Source organism: Emydura macquarii, unplaced genomic scaffold (genome assembly GCF_026122565.2).
Source record: "Emydura macquarii macquarii isolate MOO-44397 ecotype Brisbane River unplaced genomic scaffold, CSIRO-AGI_Emac_v2 contig_1551, whole genome shotgun sequence".
Lineage (NCBI taxonomy): Eukaryota > Metazoa > Chordata > Testudines > Chelidae > Emydura > Emydura macquarii.
The window spans coordinates 10,926,206-10,948,816 of NW_027131688.1; the positions used below are offsets into that span (position 1 = coordinate 10,926,206).

At 38.9% G+C, this 22,611-nt stretch overlaps 1 protein-coding gene across 5 annotated transcripts in view; it reads right to left on the reverse strand.

Annotated features, from left to right (window-relative positions):
* The window catches only part of EXOC5 (exocyst complex component 5), a 55,558-nt gene that overhangs the window by 12,260 nt on the left and 20,687 nt on the right, over window positions 1-22,611 (reverse strand). For 3 of the 5 annotated variants that reach the window (XM_067554842.1, XM_067554841.1, XM_067554843.1), the window contains exons 6-18: window positions 22,274-22,302; window positions 22,022-22,131; window positions 21,717-21,761; window positions 21,454-21,594; window positions 19,867-19,949; window positions 18,398-18,607; window positions 17,985-18,132; window positions 16,442-16,550; window positions 15,745-15,865; window positions 15,070-15,156; window positions 11,446-11,554; window positions 10,627-10,842; window positions 6,368-8,730 (exon numbers count right to left, since the gene is read on the reverse strand). In XM_067554842.1, the coding sequence (XP_067410943.1) occupies window positions 8,542-8,730; window positions 10,627-10,842; window positions 11,446-11,554; window positions 15,070-15,156; window positions 15,745-15,865; window positions 16,442-16,550; window positions 17,985-18,132; window positions 18,398-18,607; window positions 19,867-19,949; window positions 21,454-21,594; window positions 21,717-21,761; window positions 22,022-22,131; window positions 22,274-22,302 (1,597 nt within the window). In that variant the 3' untranslated portion in view covers window positions 6,368-8,541. The other 2 variants (XM_067554845.1, XM_067554844.1) reach the window with 2 other exon arrangements.

Genomic DNA, 22,611 nt, shown 5'->3' on the forward strand with positions numbered 1-22,611 from the left:
CACTTTATAAGCCTTAATGATCCAGTTCAAACCACCAAAAACCTGGAAATAAGGAGTCATGAACTCTGTCCCGTCGCTGGTGCTGCTGTTCATTTCTGCCTTCACAACATGAGTTCACAGCTGAGTATTAAGCATCCACTTAGGGTTTTTCTTTCCCCTTCTCCTTTTAAGATAGGCCCCTAATGTTTCTCAAATGTACCATTTTTGTATGAAACAAAACACGAAGCTGCCTACCTCCATGTACTTTACCCCATACGGTGGGACTGAATTGGAAACAGCAACATGGATTGCATTATTAGTTGCACAAAGAATTCCTCGGGTTTTCTCAAGACGTGTCATGTCTTAAAAGAGTAATGGATAAATTTTGGATCATCTTACTAATGTAAAAGGCATCCTCCCTTTGGTGGTGTAATCTGAGTGTACACTTTACTTTGAAATAATTTTCTAGAGAGTCAGTTACACTGCTCAATTTTCCTACACATCCTGTATTTCCATTCATCCCAGATTTCTTATGCATTTTTGGACCATATATTAAATTTCTTTTTATTAGGTAAAGTGTTTTAACTTCATAAAACCCTTACATCATCTTAACACAGACTACTATCTATTGTACTTCATGCTGCAGAGGTCTGCAATCTCCACCCCACCCCCTGAAGTAACTTTGAGCTACTTTTTAATTTCCAGAAAAGGATAATTTCTAACTTCTAACTAAAGTACCATCCTAATATCCAAGTCACCAAAAAAGTGAGCCATATCTGATATGCATGCCCTAAGGTTAGCCCCAAGTTTATGTACCAGCAACCTAGCTGACATTTTGGTAGCTTGTATCTTAGGTTATGATTTGAGCAGAAGCAGCTAAATAGAAATTGTAATGCCTACATACTACTTCGACTAATTGAGATCCTCACTTATTGAACTTATCTAGCAATATACAGGGGCTTTTTTTAATAGACAAACTTGAAAATGATGATGTTCTTCTCCTAAATTAGAATTCAGACAAGCAGTTTACCTGTCTGATCTCAAATGTGTGGGAATTCTTACACTGAAGCAGCATCAGTGATTTCAAAGTCAGGCTGAACTTACACGCTAAAGAAAACCTCCCGTTACATAAGAAGCCAAAAGGATGTGTCTAATATATATGAATATTATAAAATAATTACATATCTTTATTGCCGTCAGTGGAGTGGTGCCTGTTACACTACCAGTGAATTTGGCAGACTGTGCCTTATTTTGACTAAAGAACAGTTAGATAGTTCTGGTTGAGACCAGAAGAGCTCACCATACCTCTAAATTATTACTTGTGTTCTCACTGTTAGAGGAAAAAAAGGTCAAAAGTAAGACAATTCACAATAGCTAAGCAAGTCTTTATTTTTCCATCTCAACAGGGTGGTCATTCCACATTGATACTAATGAAAGGTGATGTTCGATATCATGTCAGGCTGCCATTACATTTTACAGAAGCCTTTCAGATACATCATGTTACTTTAGGATAAACAAGTTGCATAGAACAGAGAAAGAATCGGGTCACATCCAAGCTGTCTGTCTGCAAGGGATGACTATATCCACCAGTACCCTGCATATTAATACGCATATGGGACAGATTTGCCAGTGCATCACTGGAGAAGGAAGGGAGAGAAAGGTGGATTTGACAGTTTTGGGGCAGATTAGAGCAGCCTAACCAGAAATTCCAGCCTGGCCCAGAGAAACCTTTCCCCATTCATGAAAACCAGTAAGGGCCTATGCCAAGTTTTGGTTTTGATGAGTCGGTATTTTCTGATGGAAAACACATTGGGAAAAAATCCCAGGCCAGTTCTAACATTGGGTGCCCAACGTGAGACATGTGAAAGGGGCTGATTTTCAGATGGATGGGTGCTCAGCACTTTCTAAAGCTCCCATTAATTCACTTTGGAAGGGAAGACAAATTAAATCGAATTAAGATCACTTTAATTCTGCATAAGAGTGTCCACACAGGGGTTTAATGCAGTTTTATCAATCCACTTTAAATTCACACTTTTAGTTAATTTGGTTTAGTTTTAATGCATGTCCCCATGTAGACAAGCCTTTATATCTGCAGTAAATATTCCTGCACGCTCTTAATTCTATACTTTATTTACCTAATGATAACACGTTAGTAAGTCGATTGTCTCCATTACTCCACACCCGTCTTCCATCCTCTTTTGAATATCCTCTCATTCAGACAGTGGATATTATATATACTTTGCTAATTCCCAATTTTACTGACATTTTAAATGCAATAGCAGGGTCTTTTGTTTTATATTTTTAAAGCAGAGAGTTAATTCTGGGCTTTAAATATTTTTAAAGTTAAATCTAGCCCAGCTTTGCAAATTTTACCAATTCGTTCTGCTGTCTGCAGAACACAGCAGTATAAATATTGGTATCGCTATTAAAATGAATTATTGACCATTTTAATACATGTTGCATAGTACATATTAATACAGAAAAATACATGTTATCAGCAATGTAATGTTGACCATGTACTAATCCATTCCACCTGCTCAAATATTAGTGCAAATAATTATATATTTGTAATGCATCATTGCTGTCTAGTTTGAATCTATGCCTCCAGAATAAATGTCTCTTCTCTGGAGTTGTTTGCTATTATGAGTAAAATGTTATATATTCATACTCAAATTGACTTTGGATGGATAAGAAAGTAGAATGAGCAACCTTCAAAAATCCACTTGCCTAAGACTTCGCAAGTTATTTTAATGAATTGTTTACAATAAAATGAATGTTATAAAAATGTTTCCAATAAAAGCTCATGTTAACTGGCTCTTCTACAGCAAAATAATACTGAATATTAGAGTGCAAAGTTCAAAATTACCGCACTTAAACCGGCCAGACCATTAGTCTAACCCAGTGTTTCTCAATTAAATTTGGCCGCGGAACCCTTCTTAACTTCTGCGGGGCCATGCGATACCCTCCGCTGAAAAATCTGGGACATCTTCCCCTTTTCGGCGGCGCGCGCTGTCGGCTGTTTTTGGTGGCATGATTTCAGCAGCTTTCGGTGGCGCAGTTTCAATTTTTCGCAGAACCCTGAAATTCATCTCGCAGAACCCCAGAGTTCCACAGAACACCAATTGAGAAACACTGGTCTAACCTAAGCTCATTGGAGACCAACAGCACATTCTCTGCAATAGGCAACGCCTAACTCATTTTGATTTAGATATGGTACGATCTAGCCCCACTGTATATTGATTGACTACACCTTCATTCATCAGTTTTGTCTACCCACTTTTAGATGTTGCCTCGCTCAGCTGCAGACCAGTAAAAAACTTATTTCTATAGAAATGCAATTCTTCTAGAGCTCACTAAAATGCGATGGCATTTGGAAACGAAAGCCTTCAAAGGCAAAAGGTAATCAAAAGGTGACTCTACTCCAGTTGTTTAAAGCCCGGGAAGCTGGGCTCTACTGCAAGAGGAATAAAGGAGGAATGGGAAGTGAAATCCACTCAATAGCAGCGTTGTCAACTCTTGCAAATGTACTATTATTTATTACTCTTATGATAGTGCCGACCAAGGAGGAGGCACCATTTACGGAGTAGGAGACAATAGCCCCTGCTACCACATACAGCTTGCAATCTAAATAGACGAGACAGAGGTAGAGGAAAAGGGATAAGCAGACTGACCAGAGAGGGTCTGCCAATGTTAGTCCCGGGACTTATTATTATGTATTTGGATAGAGATTAGGCAGGAAGGGATGAGCTAAACGGAAAGAAAAAGGACCAGAAGGGCAAGGGGGGGACAAGGCCAGGGAGAAGAGGGAGGAAAAGGAGAGAATCATTGAGGACAGAGAGGTAAGGCTGAGGTAAAGCGACTGGGAGGGAGGGGTTGGAGCAAACAGCCAATCTGCAAAGGGGAAAGGACATCCACAGTGAAAAATCAAGGAAAGCAGCCTCATGACATCATCAGCGTCCACCAGCCCCTGCTGCAGCTGATCTTTGCACCTGATCTTGCCAGAGTTTATTGCCACAGAGGATTAACATGAAAGGGTTGGAAGTCGCCACCCGTATCCCCTACCTTCCAAGAGAGCCAGGGCGGGGACAAGCCAGTGTGCCCCTTCCTCTTCACCAAAATATGCAGCAGGGAGGGTGTGGGAATGCCCCCCCCCCCCCACACACACACAAAGGGGGGGATGAAGAGGGGAAAGCAGGCACAGCAGCAGCCATCTCAAAGCCAGAGACTTGGCTCCCTCATCCCTAAGGGAGTAGAGAGTAAACCTTACGCCAGGGTTTACCCTGCAGACCTATAATCGGTAGAACTAAGATGCTGTGAAAAATTCACACCCCTGAGCAATGTAATTATACCAACCTCACCCCTGGTGTAGATAGCCCTATGCTGATGGGAGAGCTACCACCTCGCGGGGGAGGTGGATTAACTATGCCGACAGAAGCTCTCCTGTCTGCATAATAGCATCGTCACTAAAGCACGACAGCCGTGCAGCTGTGGCACTGTATGTGAAGACAAACCCTTCTAGCGAGGAGGGAGTGTGCTGGACAAATCAGCCACTTCCCTTCGGGGCATTGCAGCTCCACTTCCCACCTGCAGTGCTCAGAAGGGAACTACACCCTGCAAGGTGCAGAGATGCAGCCTTACCCACAGGCAGCAGGGAGCATGGGGAAGATTATAGCCAACTGTTGGGTTGCCAGCAGTAACAATTCCCAAACTCTCACTCCCCCGGTAAGATATTTCTTTGGGGGAGGGTTTGCTCATCCTCCCCAAAACTGCTATCTTGAGGGTGAAAGAAGAGGGGAGGATAGCTGCCTGCTCTTTCTCCTGCTATCGGAGGTGGTTATGGCAATGATACTGGTGCCTGTCCTCCCAAAAACACAGCCTGGACTGGTTCCTCCTGCACTACCAATTCTGATTCACGGGTATGATACAGATTGACAAAGCACTTGCCACAATAGTCCAGTTATCTCACCTTTCCTTCAGGAATCCTTCATGACAGCTAAGATCATCCTGCATATCTGGTTTATTGGCACCTATGAGGAAGCTGGGGATAGAGGCAGCAGGCCAAAGGCTACAGCACACTTCCAAAGCAGGGAAGAGTCCTAGTCTCCCTGACATCAAACCATGTTGTAAGATGCACCTCCTTGGCATTGCATTCCTCACAGGAACAGAATGGAAGCAGTCAGCATTAAACCTAGTGCAAGACTGAGACTGAACCACCACCCACAGGGGCACCAGTTACATGTAGACCACGTAGGACTGCCTCTGAGGCATCTCTCACTGTATTTTTAAATTACGGGCAGCTCTTATATAAAGCAATGATAGTTGCTTTGTACGAACTCGGAGCAAATTTTCTTTCAATCCAATTAAACTGCACATTGCTGGTGTATTTCCCGCTCCTCGCAGAAAACTGCGGAGCCCTGTTCACACAGATAACTACCCTGCAAAGCACATTGACTCTGTGGAAGCCTTTTCTTGTTGCTGCAAAAAGGATTTCTAAATCCAGGACTGCTTCCATAGTGCGGCATTTTAGCCATTCCCCTTCTCCAGTGGCTCATGTAACATACGGATAGGATCTTGTGTAGAAAATTCTCATCTCAATCCTGCCTGTTCTCCCATGTTATTGATATATGAGCCAGGTTTCTATTAATCATGTTTTAGGACTCTAGCCTTCTCTTTTCAGATGCTAGGCTTCTTTACTTACAAATTGCTTGTTCCCCAGATCCTTTTAGCTCATGTCATCTTTACCAGTCTTTCTACTACCCTCTGTTTCTAAGAACCTAGATTCCTTTTCTCCATCCTCATCCTCAACGGCCTCTGCCACCACCACCTCCATTTCCTGATTTTTATTTTTTCTTTTATATGTGTTGAGTTATATTGTCATGAAGTGCCTGCTTTTTTCTGTCCTCTGCACTTTTGCAAATACAATACAATGCCAAGTCATGCTAATAAATTATAGGACTTGTAAAAACAAGTTATTTTCCAATCTACAGCAAAACCACTAATTGGAGACAGCACAATTACACGCACGCACGCCTCTCAAACATTCACATGGCTGCCAGTCTGTTAAATTCTAATGTTCACTCTTGAAACATTGGCAAGGTAGTACCTTTACCTTATTACATACAAATAAAAAGGCATATTTGTATTTTAGATAGAAGTACTATTATATTCAGAAACTACTGAAAATATTTTCCTAAATTGCATACTATAAAAGCTATAAACTTAGAAATGTATAAAGATAATAGCTCCCGCATCACATCCTAACCCAAATTTTATTTTTCAAGTCAACTTCATATTAACTAACAGTCTTTTGTATAAAAGGTTTGTGTTAGGTTTTTTATGTTATTGTTTAAAAGTGGGAAGGGAAGGCCCACACTATCAATAACTTTGATCAGTAAAATTACTTTTATTGATTTTTTTAATAGAAGGGATTTATACAATTGCATATAAAGATAAGAATATGGAAATGGAATGGAATGAAAAAGGCATATGGAGGGAATATTTTTATTGAGCGTTTAACATGTCTAAGTATTCACCTATGTTACCTCATCATTATTTTAACAGACAGAGTGGAGAATATTGCACTGAACTTATGCATGGAAAACACCACAGCTAACAAAGTAAACAATATGGTGAGTACATTTTATAGAATTTTAAAATATAATTCAAAACAAGAAATTTACAGCATAAGAAATTTTGAAGCATTTCTGTAATTTGCAGTCTTAAAATGATGCCTAGTGGTTTTGTTTACTGTTCTGAAATGTTTACAAATTGACACTTTTTGTACAAAGATATATTGGTTAGTAAAACACTGCCCTAAAATTGTTGGCTTTAAATTACAGAGGTAACAGAGAGGTATAATTTGAATTCACATCAGAGCTTTCTAAAAATGGCAACAATACAAGCTTGTGTCTCCTCCAGTATCCAGAACTCTTTGTGGTTCTGCCATGGCTAAGGAATAGAGCTATATATCTGAACAAAGCTGCCAGAGTTTCCCAGAATGCTTTGGAGGAAAACCTGGCATCCTTTATTTCTCTTGCTCACCAATACAATATTCTGCTCAATATAAAATAAAGGAAAAAAATAATCAATATTGACTAAACCTGGGAAATTTTAAAAATTTGGCAGAGAATAGCTGTAACTGAGAGACAAGATAGATTCTAGGAAAACCTGCTCTGAAGAAGGGAGAGAAAGTTCTGAAGAAAATCTGCCAAGCCTACTGAGCAGAATTAAGACAGAGTGTGACAGATGATCTGCACAGCGATGATGAGTGGAACCGAGAAGCCTGAAGCAATACAATTCATACCTGGTTTCCACAGGAGCTCTCTTGCTGTAAAATATCTCCACTTATTACAGAATTTTCAACTGTTGGGAAACAATACCCCAAATGTTTCATCATTCCCATTACTTTACTTCAGCTACTGTACCCAACATGGGTCCATCTCAAGAGGCACCTTGAATAGGTTCCTATTGTTTAAATGAACATACCGTAGTAGCTGTCCCCAGCATTAAAACAGCAGCAGGGTGGAAGAGAGGCTTCTGCACCTTCAGCTATTTCATGTTCCTCAAGTGTTGAAGATAATTTAACTTTAGGACAGGAAGTTTCAGCTTTGGATGTTGGCTAGATTTAATACAAACTCTTCCCATGTAGGGATGAATGTCTGGGTTACCCCTCATCCTTTCGCTTCTGTTACAATCTCAGTTTGTTTATGTACAGAATAAAAAAACAGAAACAAGTTTCTATTATGTTAAACTGACAACGAGCATCTTCACCTCACAAGTAATGATATCTAAAACAAGGCGGTTGCATTCATTTAGGAACATATTTAAAATTAAAAGTGCCATTATCAGATAGATAATAAACAGAGTGCCATGAGTTCATGCAAAGTTGATACATTCCAGTGAGCTCCTGAGAGGTACCAAAAAATCCCCCAAACCCTCACCAATTTAGTTTAGTTTAAAGTTCTATACAGTGAATAAATTACATCTTTCCTGGGTTAGTGTTTCTGTTACTTCTACATCTCAAAGAAATTCCAAGCTAATTAATTAAACCAAGAAATTGCATTGAGTGGGATAACATTTTGAAAGAAATGACTTAGAAACACCAATCAACAAAGATAATTTGATTATGATTAGCTGTGCTGAAGTTTAAGTCATTAAAATTGATGAAGACTGTTTCCACACAGTTCTATTCTATGTAATCCATTACCTACGCTAAGCTCTGTAGTTAAAGTCTAACCAATGGTATCAGATAATTCAAGATTGAGTAATAAAATACTTTGAATTCATCACTTGCCTTTTTCCACTAACATTTTTCCACAATGCAAAATTAGTGGCAAGTAGTTTTGCAGAAATCATCTCTGGGGGAACTGTATCTTAAGAAACATGAATTCAGGATTACATCTGCTCATATTCTTTAAATAAAGTCTAGTTTAAATATGGCTGCTGTTTTCTTCTGAACAGTCATTGGCCCACAAAAACTACTACTGCTGTTTAATAAGAAATCACTCCCTGGGCTTTAACACCTACAGCCCGGCAATGACACAACGTGTTTCGTCTGCACTCTCAGCTGAAGTGACGAGCCAGGCGAGCAGATCTATAATCTGCTCGCAGCTGAACAAAGGAATGAAGGATGTTCTTGTCCAGATTAGCAAGTTGTTCTCCTGAGCAGACCTGCTTTAAGTTATCTGGTGCTACGACCAAAAGGTTGCAGAGTGCATGCAGGGTATCAAAAAGCTGTAACACCAGTGGAATCTGTATTGAGAGAGAGAGAAATAGGAAAAACGCTCAAAGTAAGTGTAAATCTTATGAAATAGTTGCTGCAAAGTTCAACTAGAATGTCAGTGCTATTTTCCACACAGAAGACTCATTTGTGCCTTCTGTAAAAAACAGAGAAAAGCAATTTTCAAAAACCAGATTTAATTTTTAAAATGTATATGAACCTGGGTACCTTTCTTTTAGAACAAATGTGAGATGTGGCCATTGAGAGGATCTGTGAAAACTATTTAAACAAAAAAAATCCCATCACTCCCACTCTCCAGTATTACAGTTACACTATTTATGATTGAAGTGGTATTTTTATAATTTCCAATTAGATGCACTTATAGCTTTATGGAAGAAGTGACCTATTTATTTCTCATTTTTGGTAAAGTTCAGTTTTATTTTTATTATCCCACCATTAAAAAGTAGTTTTCACAATGAATTTTTCAGATGTTTTTTGTGTTCTAAAAAACGACAGGGTCTTGATTTATTAAAGCTTCAGACTTGCCATGGACTTAACTTTAATTAAGGTCAAGTGCTTCTGCTATTTGAAGCAGCTTGTTTTGAAATTAATAAAAATGTGTCAGCCTCATAATGCTTTAAAAGCATATAAAGTAATGAATGATATGTAAAAGACTGGAAGCTTCTATTCTGGTCTCATAACACAAGAATTAGCAGGTAATTAAAGATGGAACATACAAATCCGGTAGGAAGAAACACTTTCACACAACATGCAATCAAACTGTGGAACACACTGCCACAGGATGTTGAAGCCAAAAATTTAGCAAAATTAAAAAAGTGATGGGACATTTAGGATAAAAAGAATTATAGTTGATGCTAACAAATTTGGAAGAGACTAAACCTCAGATGTTTGTGGTCTTAAATCTCTAACTGAAAAGGATTAGGAGGAGACCTAATGTGCAGGGCAGATTATACCACATCTGCATAATGCAGGATTTTCTTGCACCTTCCTTTGAAGCTTCTGGTGCTGGCCACTGTTGAAGTCAAAATACAGGACTAGATGGACCAAAGGTCATCCTGTCTGGAAGTGCCTATGTTCCTAATTTATTTCAATGGGCAATCCTACATATACATGAAAACATAATGTGGTTTTGAATTACATTCCAACAATGCACACAGGGGTATGCCAGGCATTTGCTACTCCCTGCTGGAATCCCCGCCACCTTGACCCACCACACCTGAAGGTGTCCTTGTGAGAGGGGAAAAAAAAAAAAAAAACCCCAACTCTGAACCTGCAAGAACTGCCTAGAGACCACCCAGGATTAGCTGCAGGCAGAACCAATAAGGATTAATCCTCCAGAAGCTAGAAGAGCAGGGAGCAGACAGAAGCCAAGCAGGGCCAAACAAGTAATATAAAATGGGCTGGCTGCTTCTTCTAAGGACCAGTTCTGGTTGAAGCTGGGACAGGGGAGGAAGGATTTCCCCTGCCTTAATCCAAGAAGCCTGGCCTGGTCAGGGATCTAACTCTGACTGCGCCATCTGGTTAAGCCAGCAAAGGACTTTATGTTTTGGAATTTTAAAGCCCAGGTGACTTATGATTCATAAATCAGGACAGGCTTGCTTCGTGAGATGCAAATCTGGCTCAGGGGAGCTTGTGACACAATGCAAGTGAATTTAGGAGATAGATGTGAGGGCTATTCACAAAAAGAAGGTTCTGCTGGCATCATTTATTAAATGATTAAAGCTGCTGCTGTGGTACCAGGGCAATCTAAAATCTAAAATGTATGTTAGGTTTTGAATAGAAGGCAAAAAATGTAAAATGTGGCTATATGAAAAAGGACTTTTTCTATAAAACAATTGTTTCACTATCCATGCATTTTATGTACGCCTCTACAGCACAATACATATTAGGTATACACACACACTAACCTTAAAGTCTTTGGCACACTTCCTGTATTCAGCCACATCACAAATTGCTAACATGCCTCCCATGCAACTGTAGGAATATTGCTGTAGATGTTCATAAATAAGTCGATGAAAGCGAACTCCGAGCTCCATCAGAACTGTGTCCACATTCTTACCATCCATAGAATTCCTAATCTTTTCCACTTGCTTTCTGACATAGCTACATACTTTGACACAGGCCTAGAAAAAGATTGCTTGTAAGTTAACTGATTACAGAGACGTTTCCCCTCTTAAAAGACATTTGGAAAGCAAAGTCTCAGATTAATCAAGAGCAAAGTACAGAGCACTGGCTCAGACATAATGGTCTGTGGATCTCTAGCTGACCACTTGCTGCTGGTGCTGCTTCTTTTCAGCAGAAAAACTGCACTGAAAGACATCCAAAAATACAATAAATACTTCCGTAATGTTACTTTTCTGGGTATGCTATTGTTGCCATTACCTCAGGGAAGACCTGCAAATTGGAAAGCAGATCCATGACAATTCCCTATTAAGTTATGATCCATGCTAATTTAGACTGTATTTTGGGGAGAGGGACTTCGTGTTTGTACAGCACCTAGTCTAGTCTGGACTCTACTATTATACAACAAAACTGATAACACTCCCACCAAATTAAGAATCCACATTGTGAAGGAGTTTGAGAATTCTTGGTATAGAGTGAAACAACCTGAATGTTAATCAGATGTACATGTAATTGGACATACATGATCAAAATACCTACATTGCACAAATTATCTTCAAAATGTTACTGTGTATTACTGACAAATCTATGTTTAGTTTACTCACATTAGTATACTGAATCAAAACACTGTTTTCATCTTCTGGTTTAAAATCTGTCTTCTTTTGTTCTGCAGCCAAGATGTGCTTCATCTGTCCAATCATACAATTCAGTGTCCTTTAAAGTTAAAATACAGGATGTGTGTTTAAAGTATAAGTTTTCATTTATTTGGTTTTAACATTTACAAATTGTCAAGTGATCCCGCATAAAACAAAGGTGACTAGTGCACAATGAAGTATCCATCACTTCTACAAATCCATAAACATTAAATGAGTTTTACCATTTAATACAAAAAAAAGACTGACATTAAAATGAACTGCAAAGACCAAAAATGTTCTTGTGAAGCTGCTATGCAATACAATTTACTACACAAGACCACTCTGATTTTCTGAAGGTGGTAGGGACATGAAGTCTCTGTCTGACTTTGAGAAGTCTCTGCTCCAATGTTCTCTTTATCTTAGCCTGCAGTACAGTATGTGGTGGCCAGCTGATTTTAAAGAGGACACATTAATTGAAACATAATAATCCATTTAAAGCCAACTCTTCAGAATAGCCAGATGGCAGTCTTCTTTGCTGGGGAAACCAGATAGACGCTGGTTCTAGACCTAGTTCAGTAACAAACTTGAACTGTGTATTATTTTTTATAACCCCAAAACATTTGTGACATGAAAAAAATCTTTCCATTCACTAGTGCTGGTTGCTTGTCTTGTTTTGAAAGATCCAGTGCAATTTTATTTGCAGCACATTTCTTCTCTCCCACTAGCAGTTATCCTTCCTGTACATTATCTGAAGTCAGAAATGGTTTATTCTATAGTCAATCCCAAAGCTGATCCAGGGAGTGCTTGAAGAGCAAAGAAGCTGAAATAGCTAGAGCTCATTTTCCCAAGTGACTCTCCTTGGAACACTCGTTTTTTCAAAACGGATTCGCTCAATGTTTTCTAGGGACCACAATCAGCAAAAATGAAGTTATATAGCTTGGACCATGGATTGGAGGGAGGGAAAAATACACCTAATCCCAAAAGAGGGAATCAAATTAATTATTTTCCATGCCTATGGAGCTCAGACTCCCGTCCTGGCTATACTTCACTCTACAACCTTGCCCCCGGCAGATATTAGAGTTACATCCCCCTGCTCTTCCAACTCCCATTTTTAATACACATGCATGGAAGGCAATCTATATGGCTATACAGAGCAGCAATGTTAGTTCATTACGATGGTCCCAGGGACTAAAATCAGTTCAGCTAATCATTACAGGGGCAAAAACCACCACTGTGAATACCCTTCAAGGTATCCTTTGGTATCAGACATTGTCAGATTCTGGATAACATTGAAACCAACAGTGCCTGGGAATCTACCTTTATTTGTTACCAAACGATGGCCAAGTACAAGACGATCTATTCTTGAGGCTCTCTCTGGTATTTTGGTGCTCATGTGGACAAAACAGTGTGCATGCAATTACATCTTTATACGATAAGTGATTTGTCTAAAAACTGGTCTCTCTTTTACAGTACCACCACAAATATGTAGTCATCTACAACACTTGTGAAAATCCCACCCTAGGTGACTTGGGAACCCAGTACCACTGACTTCCAATTGGTCTTGAGCTCCTCCATCACTTAGGCACTTTCGAAAATCCCACTGTGCCAAAGTGGGAATTGCTCATGGTTCTTTGAATGAGAATCATGTGTGCCTCAGTTTCCCCTATGTGCTGCATGTTTAATCAGGTGATGCGGCGTGGCAAAGATCCAGGTGTGACTGTAGTCTAGCTGCCTGGGCCCCGTGCCCATGAAGAACCCAGAAGACAATGACCTGGATCTGGTTGTCTAGCAAGTAATGACCACGGACTGCCGATCCCCTCTGCAGGAAACCAGCCAGTTCGGACCAGGTGGAGAACAAAGAGTTAAGGCGCATTGTCAGGTGACAATATTTGCCGTGGAAGAGAAACAAAGGATTGAGGAGGGGCAGGTTTGGTTCGGTAAGTGTGGTCTGCTTAAAGCAGGGACACTTTCTGACTGGGGCTGCAAGAGTGCCTTGGTCTCTAGTTAGCCCCAGTTGGACTTGGCTGTACTTTTCCGCTCTCTAAGCTAACCCAAGAACTGCCTACACTGTGTTCCAGACAGTTAACAAACCCTTCCCTCTTATAACGCTGGCCAAGTGTCACTTCAGACTAATTTGGAGGTGCATCGCTCCCTTTGGGTATGTAAATCTCATCCCAGGGGGTCCAATGCAGGTGAACTCGCTGAGGGGAGCTCGCGGCATGCCACAGGTGTGCTGACCACTCCGAGATTCAGCCCCAGGAGGATGAAACCAGCGTTTACGGCAGAGAGAGTGCAACCCATGAGAAGAGTTGACACACTGAAAGGGATCCTCCCAGGGGCTGTTCCAGAGCTGTTTGAGAGCACCGGGCCGATAAATCCGTGACACCCACCCACAGTCTTTAGATATTCTTTTTTATACACAGAACTTAATTCATTTACTCAGCCACTGAGGGCTCCAGCAACACTGTCTAGGTTTGAAACAGTGGCTCCAGAGAGTTTAAGAATGTCAAACGTGATATTTAAACCACTAAGGCATTTCCAGCAGCAGAGGCCTCTTCCACGCCCTGCAGAAGGTAACAGAGTAAGATACAAGAAGCAATGCTTGTTTTCTCTTGTACAATGCTGTTCTTTGCTCCTTCAAGATGCAGTGGACACCTAATAATTAATACTTAATTAATGCTTATATGCCACTTTTCAAGGCATTGCCGACATTAATTTTCAATTCCCATGGGGAGGTATTATCCCCCTTATAATGGGGAAACTGAGACATGAAGCTTAAGTGACTGCTCCAAGGTCAAACAGCAAATCATTTCAAGATATAGGAATAACACAAATCTCCTTAGTACAAGTAAACAGATAAATGCTATATAAATAGAATACTTGTATAGCGGTTCAGCTCCCTAACATTAAGCATTACTTCTTTCTTGTCTTTTCCTTCTGCAAAATGACAGTAATACTTTGCATTTAAATTGCTTTTTCCATCCATAAAAATCACCCCATTTTATATGGGAGGTAACTGAGGAACACAGATTAAATGACTCACTCAGTCTCAGAGCAAGTCAATGTCAAACCCAGAGTTACACTCAAATCTCTTGACTCCCACAATATGTATTACTCCACAGTGCCACTCAGGCAAGTTACTTAATCTCTTTCAGTCTGTCTGTCACACATACTGCTCTTTAAAGACTTTAAAATTTCAAGTTTAAACATTCTGCATGTGAGCTTTTCCTCCAAAACAAAAAGTGTTTTTTGGATTTTTTTTGTTTGTTTTTTAGGGAGACAGAGGAAAATTGTGAATTATCTCATTCCTTCAACACAAAAGTGGATGAAGGATTTTGCTCACTCTTTCCAAAAGTATTAGTTTCAGGTCAAAAATCAAGCATGGAAAATTTCAGCCTCCCAAAATTATTTTTTTCTTGACAAACGTTCAGTGTGATATCAGATTTTCTCTCTGGATTCCCATAGGAATAAATTCAGTGGTTCTGAGTGATTACTTCCCAGAAGGAAAAATACGCTAATGCAAAACTCCTTTTTTTGTATTAAATTGGTAAGCAGGAAAGCAGTGATGGATGGGAAGTTTAAAACTTCACTTGCCTATCAATGCCCATGTCCAGTTTCATCTCCATTTGTTCTATTATATCCTTTTTCTTCTGAAGGCATTCAGATAACTTAGGAGAAGAGCTATAAAATATTAGGGAAAAAATCATAACAGTCAAATGTAATGCAAATCAAATCCACTTGCTTTGGTTGCTAGTGATAACAGGAGTACTTCAGGATTCCCCACCCATCCTCTCCCAGAAAGTACCAAACTGGATGCAGCTATCTGTCCTTGTAACCAAAGACTGATGGATGGAGCTACTTCAAAAACCAGCTGAGCCCACACTTCTATTTGCTGAACCAGAGGTGGGTGACACTGCTGTAGTTCAGAGAGAGTTGCTCCCGGACTGAGCATTCAGCTTCCACATCGCTGCAGCTCCCAGTGGGACAAAGAGTGAGACAAAATTGCTGTGTACGCCAACACGCTACACATCAGCAGAATAGACTAGAAGACACATCTTCCACATGTACTAATTAGAAGTCCAATTTAAATAAATACTACACTTTCTACAACTTCCAGCACCAATAACTCAAATTATTCTTAAAGTACATTTCTTTTAATACAAATATTGAACTGTATTAATAGTAACACAAATGAAATGCATAATTTCTAGTAATGATGACGATACACATTCACAGAAGAAGAAATGCAAAACAAAAAAAGTGACATACCTGATTAATGGCATCAAATGATCATTAAACTGCTTGTCAAACAAATGGAAAATAGTATTGGCCTGGTGTACAACATCCAGGAAATAAAGATTTGCACTCTTAGAATCAGGAGAAGGAATGCCTAAGATGGAAACATTTATTTAGGACCATTAAAAAATATATAGTGCATGTAATCTGTATCACTATCCTTTCTAAGGATAAGGGCAAAATATTGACAATGAGAAAAGTCTTTCTGTATGAGAAGCGTTTCTCTAGAGTAGATAACACATACATGTACACACATACACACTAAACAAACATACTACATAAAAACCTCATTCTCCTTTTATGGAGATGGTGAAAGAAATAGGAAGGGAATGATCATACTCAGATTCTTATGATGCCGGAAATAAAGCCCCAGATAGTTCTGAATAATTAAACATTGTCTTTCAATCTGTAGTGATTTCCCATATGTTAGGTGAGCTTCAGAAGCTTATTATACTTTGACTTCCTAATAAATGAAACAAATTAACTCCTTTTATCACCACATTCTGCACAACACTAACTTGCATATATCGCAAGGCCAATCACTGAAGAGTATAAAGTGCTCTGTAGCACTATCTGAATTCACTGACCAATTAGAATTATTAATAATTAGAAACATTAATATGTGCTGCATTCCACACATGTAAGAAAACAAAGACAGAATTAAACTCACCAGCAAGTCCAGTTTCCAAGGCATAATCAATATGCTCAATACACAAGAACTCCACAAGCATTGAAAAAATTCTGAATGCATTCTTCGGTAAATCAGAAGGATCAGACAGCTGTAAAAACAACAAATATTTGTATACTTAGTGTTAGGACTTGTTGTCTATACTTGGAAGTTTATTTGAATTAGGGTAGGATGCGAATTAAAAGCACACAAGCGATTTCAGAATAACTGGAACAACAGTGTGACTATCCACAATGCTATTCCTGATTATCTTCATGTGTAGACAATCCTTTGTACACACTTTTTATAATATATAAATATTAAACAGAAGCTATTTCACCTTGAGTGATCCCACAAGTCTTAAAATTACAAAGCACTTTCAAAATAATTAGAGAGATCCTCAAACGGTGTAAACTGTCATAGTTCCATAGAAGTGAATAAAGTGAGACTGTTACATCATCTGAGGATCTGCCCATATATATCAATATATAATATAGGACTAGAGACATCTATCACATGTTAAAAATTTCATGTATACATTTGAGAAAGCAGTTGTGCTCAGATTTTTAGTTACATAGTTGCATAATTGATACATACTATGAGTGTATGTAGCTTCAGGGTAACAGCGCACAGCTGACATCTTTTGGGTGGCCATTTACCATGAGAACAAACACAATTCCAGTAACTGCATGATGATGTGAGTATATTTTTATATGCACATAATTCTAAACTCTGATCCTAGGTAGTTATATAGCAAAATCTGATACTGTGTTTTTTGTTTTTTAAGAAAAAAAAACTATTTGGGCTTTTAGAACTTAAAACGATGTCACCAGTGACTCTTAAAGTTCTCTGAACAGCAACTGGTCCTTTGGTCCTTTGCAGTTTAGAATATCTGCAAAAGTAAGACCGTTACAGCACAGGAGACCTGGACCACTGGCATTTAGATTCAAATGTATACTTAGTTTAGGTATCCAAAAAACCAAAAATAAGAACTACACATTCTAATTCTTCAAATGCATTCCAATTAAGTTACTAATTTCAAATATTCATTACCTTTAAAAAAGTTTTTATTTTATGTCTCCCTGATAAATTGCGCTTTAAAGGTTCTACTTTCATCTGTTTCAGTTATGAAAGTGCAACATTTATTCATGCATGCAGAAATACCTGAATTTATTTTGTTCTAACTTTACAAACACAAATCTATCTCGGGCTGAGACCCAGTTTGAAAAATTTCATCTCAAAAGGAATTTGTTTGAAAAAAATTATGCACAACTAAAAAGGAAGGTTAGAACAGAAGTTAGAAACTCAGCTATAACTACAGCAGTTTCAACCCTGATTTTAAAAAGATAATTTATTTCATTGAATAAGACTCAACTCCTTGCCTCTGCACGAAGTCCCCTCACTTCCTATTAGACTTCAACTAATGGTAAAACAAGGTGTGTTCTCTAAGTTGAGGGTGTAAACAGTTGCTTCTTCTAGCTCAAATTTGTTTGTGCGCCCCATTCAAATGACATCTATGTACAGAAGTCACAAAAAGCAGACTTACTCGATGACATCTTTCAAAAGCTTGCTTGGTTTCTTGCAAAAGGTTAACTACGACTTCTTGGGAGAGGAAGGTTTCTCCATGGGTATCAATACTCGGGCCCAATGGCAAGTTTGTACGTTGTCTTATTCTCTCTTTGAGATCTTGAATACTAGAATACAGTACACCAGAGGGAAATCTCACTGGGCGGAAATTTCAATGTTTCAGTTTAACAATGCATTTGGAATATTTTAGGAGTTAATCAGGTAAACAACAGAAGCCTAAAGCATAACTTAATAGGTGCATGTCTGTATGTTGAATAAAAACACAGCTCTTAAGACCGCCTTACAAAGTTGCCAAGAAAAACTTACCAAAGCAGCAATGTTCACTGTATTTTCCCCTTAATTATATTTTTCCCTCTTTAAAAAGAAACTCACCCTCCAGTGCCAATGGATCTCTTCTGGTGGTTTTTGGAATCATAATAGCGTTGCAGAATCATAGAGCTCCTACTTTTCAAATAACCAATTTCCACCTCAATGTAATTCTCCAAGTAGGAAATGAAAATGGATTTGATAAGCTTAGACAAGAAAGTCTGCTTATCAGTACCCAAGTTAAACTCCATCAATTTGCTTGAAAGATTAGTAGTTCTTTGTGCAAAGGAGACAAAGAGAAAAAAATGTTACATTTGTATGAATTGCAGTATTACATGTTTGCAACGCACATAACACAATGGGGTCCCAATCCTGACTGGGATATCAGAGCACGACCAAATTAAAGTGACAAATAACTTTGTATAATTTATGCATATATGTAAGGCCATAAGAAAATCACAGGCTGCGATTTTGTTGTGGAAACGGCATCTTTCAACACTCACCGCAACTTTTTTGCAATGCCACTTAACCAAATTTGGTCCAGCCGTCCCTCCATCATGACATGGTGGGAGTGATGGGGGAGGAGGACAAGGACAATGATGGGACCTGGGACCTGTGCGGATCAGGGCTGGGCAATCCTGGGAGCTCATCCTGCTTGCTGCCTCACCTCAGCACCAAGCGCTACCACCTGCACTCAGTGCCAGACGCAGTTCCGCTTCTGCCAGGTGGAGGCTGGGTCTGCTGACTAGCTGCGGCTCCTGTGTGACCTCAAGGACTTTGCATTTGGGCAGCTGAGGAAGACATCAGGGGACAGGCTTGGGGAGGACCCAGGGAGTGGAGCCAGACAGGAGCTTGTGTCTCCCACAGGGTGCAGCACTGGCACAGGAGGCCCAGCCGTGCCAATTGCCCACAGGGCCTCTAGGGATCTCTGAGCTAGGGCCAACTCTAGGGTGCAGGAGCTTGGGTCCCCCCCCCCTCGGAATTGGAGGAATGGAGGGGTGTGGGTTTCCAGCCCTTGTTGGTAAAGGACCCTGCTTCCAACTCAACATCTAGTCAGTTACAAAGCAAGAGTTTAGGTCCTGCAGCCCCAGCTACTCACACACATCTGCACCCCAAACCACAACTTTCACAAACTGTGGCCACAACTTTTGGACCCCCCCGCCCAAAAAAAAATCACAACTTTCTTACATCCTTATACATATGGTACAGGTGCAGTCAAGTTGTTAGCAACTGAACAATGACAACTACTCTTTTCAGATTATGAGAGTAGATTGTTATATACTTTGCTAAATAATAATTTCACCCTCTGATTCCCCAGAAATCTAGATACTCTCCTTAAAAGTACACCAACAGCTGTTTTCTAAAAGGTCAGAAAATTTAAAAAGGAAAACTGTCAAGGCAGATGGGCATAAAAATAGTCCAATTTTTAGAGGAAGTTTAAATTTTGGTCCTCTTTCCCCACCTCTTACCAACAAGTGAACCTTTCACAAGATGCTACTTACAAAACAAAATGTTGATAAACAAATTATAGTTACCTTGTATACAGCTCATAAAGATTCTTAAGATACTGTTCTGCATCTGACTTTCTGTGTTCTTCTAACTGATCCTTTACATAACTCTATAAAATGGAGGCATAAACTCAGTTAACAGAATAAGGAAAATGAGCATTTCATATTATCTATAATAAACCCTCAAGAATGTACCACATCTTATATAATGTAGTCATACATATTTACTTTTTAATCTCAATTTACAGATATCTTACATTTAGCTCAAGGGTTTTAGATAAATGTGGGTTTTTTTAAGGAAACCAATTTGGAAATGCAAGGCATCTGCTGCAATCAATATAAATGACACTCACTTGTGTTTGAAATATACTTGAACTACTTATACACAAGATTCAAGATATAAGAGGCAAAGCATCTGATTTTCAAAGCAAAAAGGCTGGCGGTCTACATGCACTCTTAGTACACAAAGTAAATGAATACAGCTTATGAACAGGTTAAAGATTCAAATCCACTTACATGTTCATGAGCAAACAGATCACTCCTCTTCAAGTTAAGTTGAGGAATTAAATCTAAAGAATCTTCAATTTTATGATTAGGAGCTGTACCAATATTGAATATAGATAGGAAGAACTAGATCTTCCACACCTACAGGGAAGTAGCTTTACACATGTGAGTAGACTCGCTGACTTTACTCATGTATATAAGTATTTGCAGAATCAGCTACATCAGGTTTTCATATTATTAGAGCCCTGCACAGATATGAAAATGTGGATCCCCATCCAATCTCCATCCATAAGAATCAATGTATATCCGACCCACCAATCAGCTGTTTGGGGGCCAGCCCCTCTAGGCAGCTGCCAAACAGCTGATTGGTAGCCTGCAGGGAAGGGGGGGCAGAAGGGAGGGGCACCAAACAGCTGATCGGTGGCCAGCCCCCATCCCCGGATCTCAAAGGCGGGGAAGCAGCCTCAAATGCTATGAGACAGCTGTAGACAGTTGCTTCCCCGCATTTGAGATCCGCATCTAATCCACCATCTGCAAAAAAAATGGTCTGCGGATATCACATCTGCATCTGAGAATGGGAATATCCGTGGATATAAAGTAGATATCTGTGGATTTGTAGGGCTCTACATATTATTACTATATTAGCTGTGGGACCCTATTCCTTGGCATAAATTATTCTAGCATATTCAATGCTAGCTTCACACTGGAAATCTAACCCCAAGAGTGAAAGGATTAAAGATATTTACTAAACATAAAATGTCTCTTCTCCCCAAATTTCTGATGTTGGGTCTGGAGTGATAGACCAAGTATGTGCATGACAATTGGAACTATTAGTGAATATACCTATTCTTCCAGTTTAAGTCTGCATATATTAGTATTTTATGTATTCTTGATTACATTGTGCTTACAGTACAAACAGCTATTTTGACATCCTTGACTGATAGTTTTTGTTGTTTTTAAAGAGCAGTCAAATGTGATTTTCCATGATTAAGGCTACTCAGAAAATATTACAAACAATATAGCTTCTTTGGGATTTTGTTACTAAAAGTATTTAAGAATGAGTAAGAAAATTCCTTAACAACAAACTTTAATATGCCAAATTTAAAATACCTGAAGTTTGATCTCAAAGATATTTTGAATAAGTTTGGCCAATACAGTCTCTGGACTACTAAAGATATCTCCAACTTGTTTGTTCACTCGCTGACAGAGAATGGCTGCATCTTCAAATATGTCATTCCTCAAGTAAGCACCCTAGAGATTAAAGGCACATTACAATTTAAGATTTCCAAACCAATAGATATCAACAATAGTAAAACACATGCACAAATAACCAACCCCCCAAAAAAGATATATCTGGTTTCAAAACACATTACCTCTTGACATTGTTTTATGTATACATCAACACAGTGGGAATAGCCCTATGGGAGGGGAAAAACAACCCAAAATTAAAACGTTTTCTATGCTTACAGTATTGTGAAATGTTATTACACAAAGACAATTAAATAAAGCACATGCAACAATAGTGGAAAATGGTCTGCTTAGTTTTAATAGTAGATTTATCAAAAAGGATGAACTTTCTCAGACCCATTTTCTTCAGAAGTCTAGATCACTCCTGTATTCATTCAGAAAAGGTACTTAATACACCACATATTTTTACTGTTAAAAACTTAGTCTTTACCTTGAAGTGAAGTAAAACAGCAGCTACTTCTCGCATTCTGGAGATTTCCCCCCTTCTCTGTGCATTGGTAAATTCCTGAATCAACTGCAACTCTAAATCATGGTACTTACCTAAAAAGAAACAAAATCCACAAGGCTTTGCAATAAAGGTATTGAAAAAGAAATAAAGACATTTGAATGTTGACATTAAAAGCAGATTAAGTAACACAAGTTAAGATTGAGAAAAATTGGTTGAATGGGGGAAGAAACTTACTTGCTATTTTTGATTTTACTTCAGAAAACCTGTTAAACCAAAAAACGTACTATTAATCAAAACCCGCATCATAAAAAATTCAAACAAATATTAACATGTTAGTTGAACACTTTTATGGTGAATTCTAGTTTAACAACATATGGAGCAGGAAGACAATGGTATTTCATGTTTTATCTGTAGGAAATCAATAAGAAATTAGTATACAATTAACATGGAAATAAGCAAGCTCAAATTATGTTGTTTCCAGCAAAATGTATCGAGTACTTTGAGGTGTATGTTCAAACGTGATCCTATATACTCACATACACCCAGAGTCTCATCACCTCAAAAACTATTAA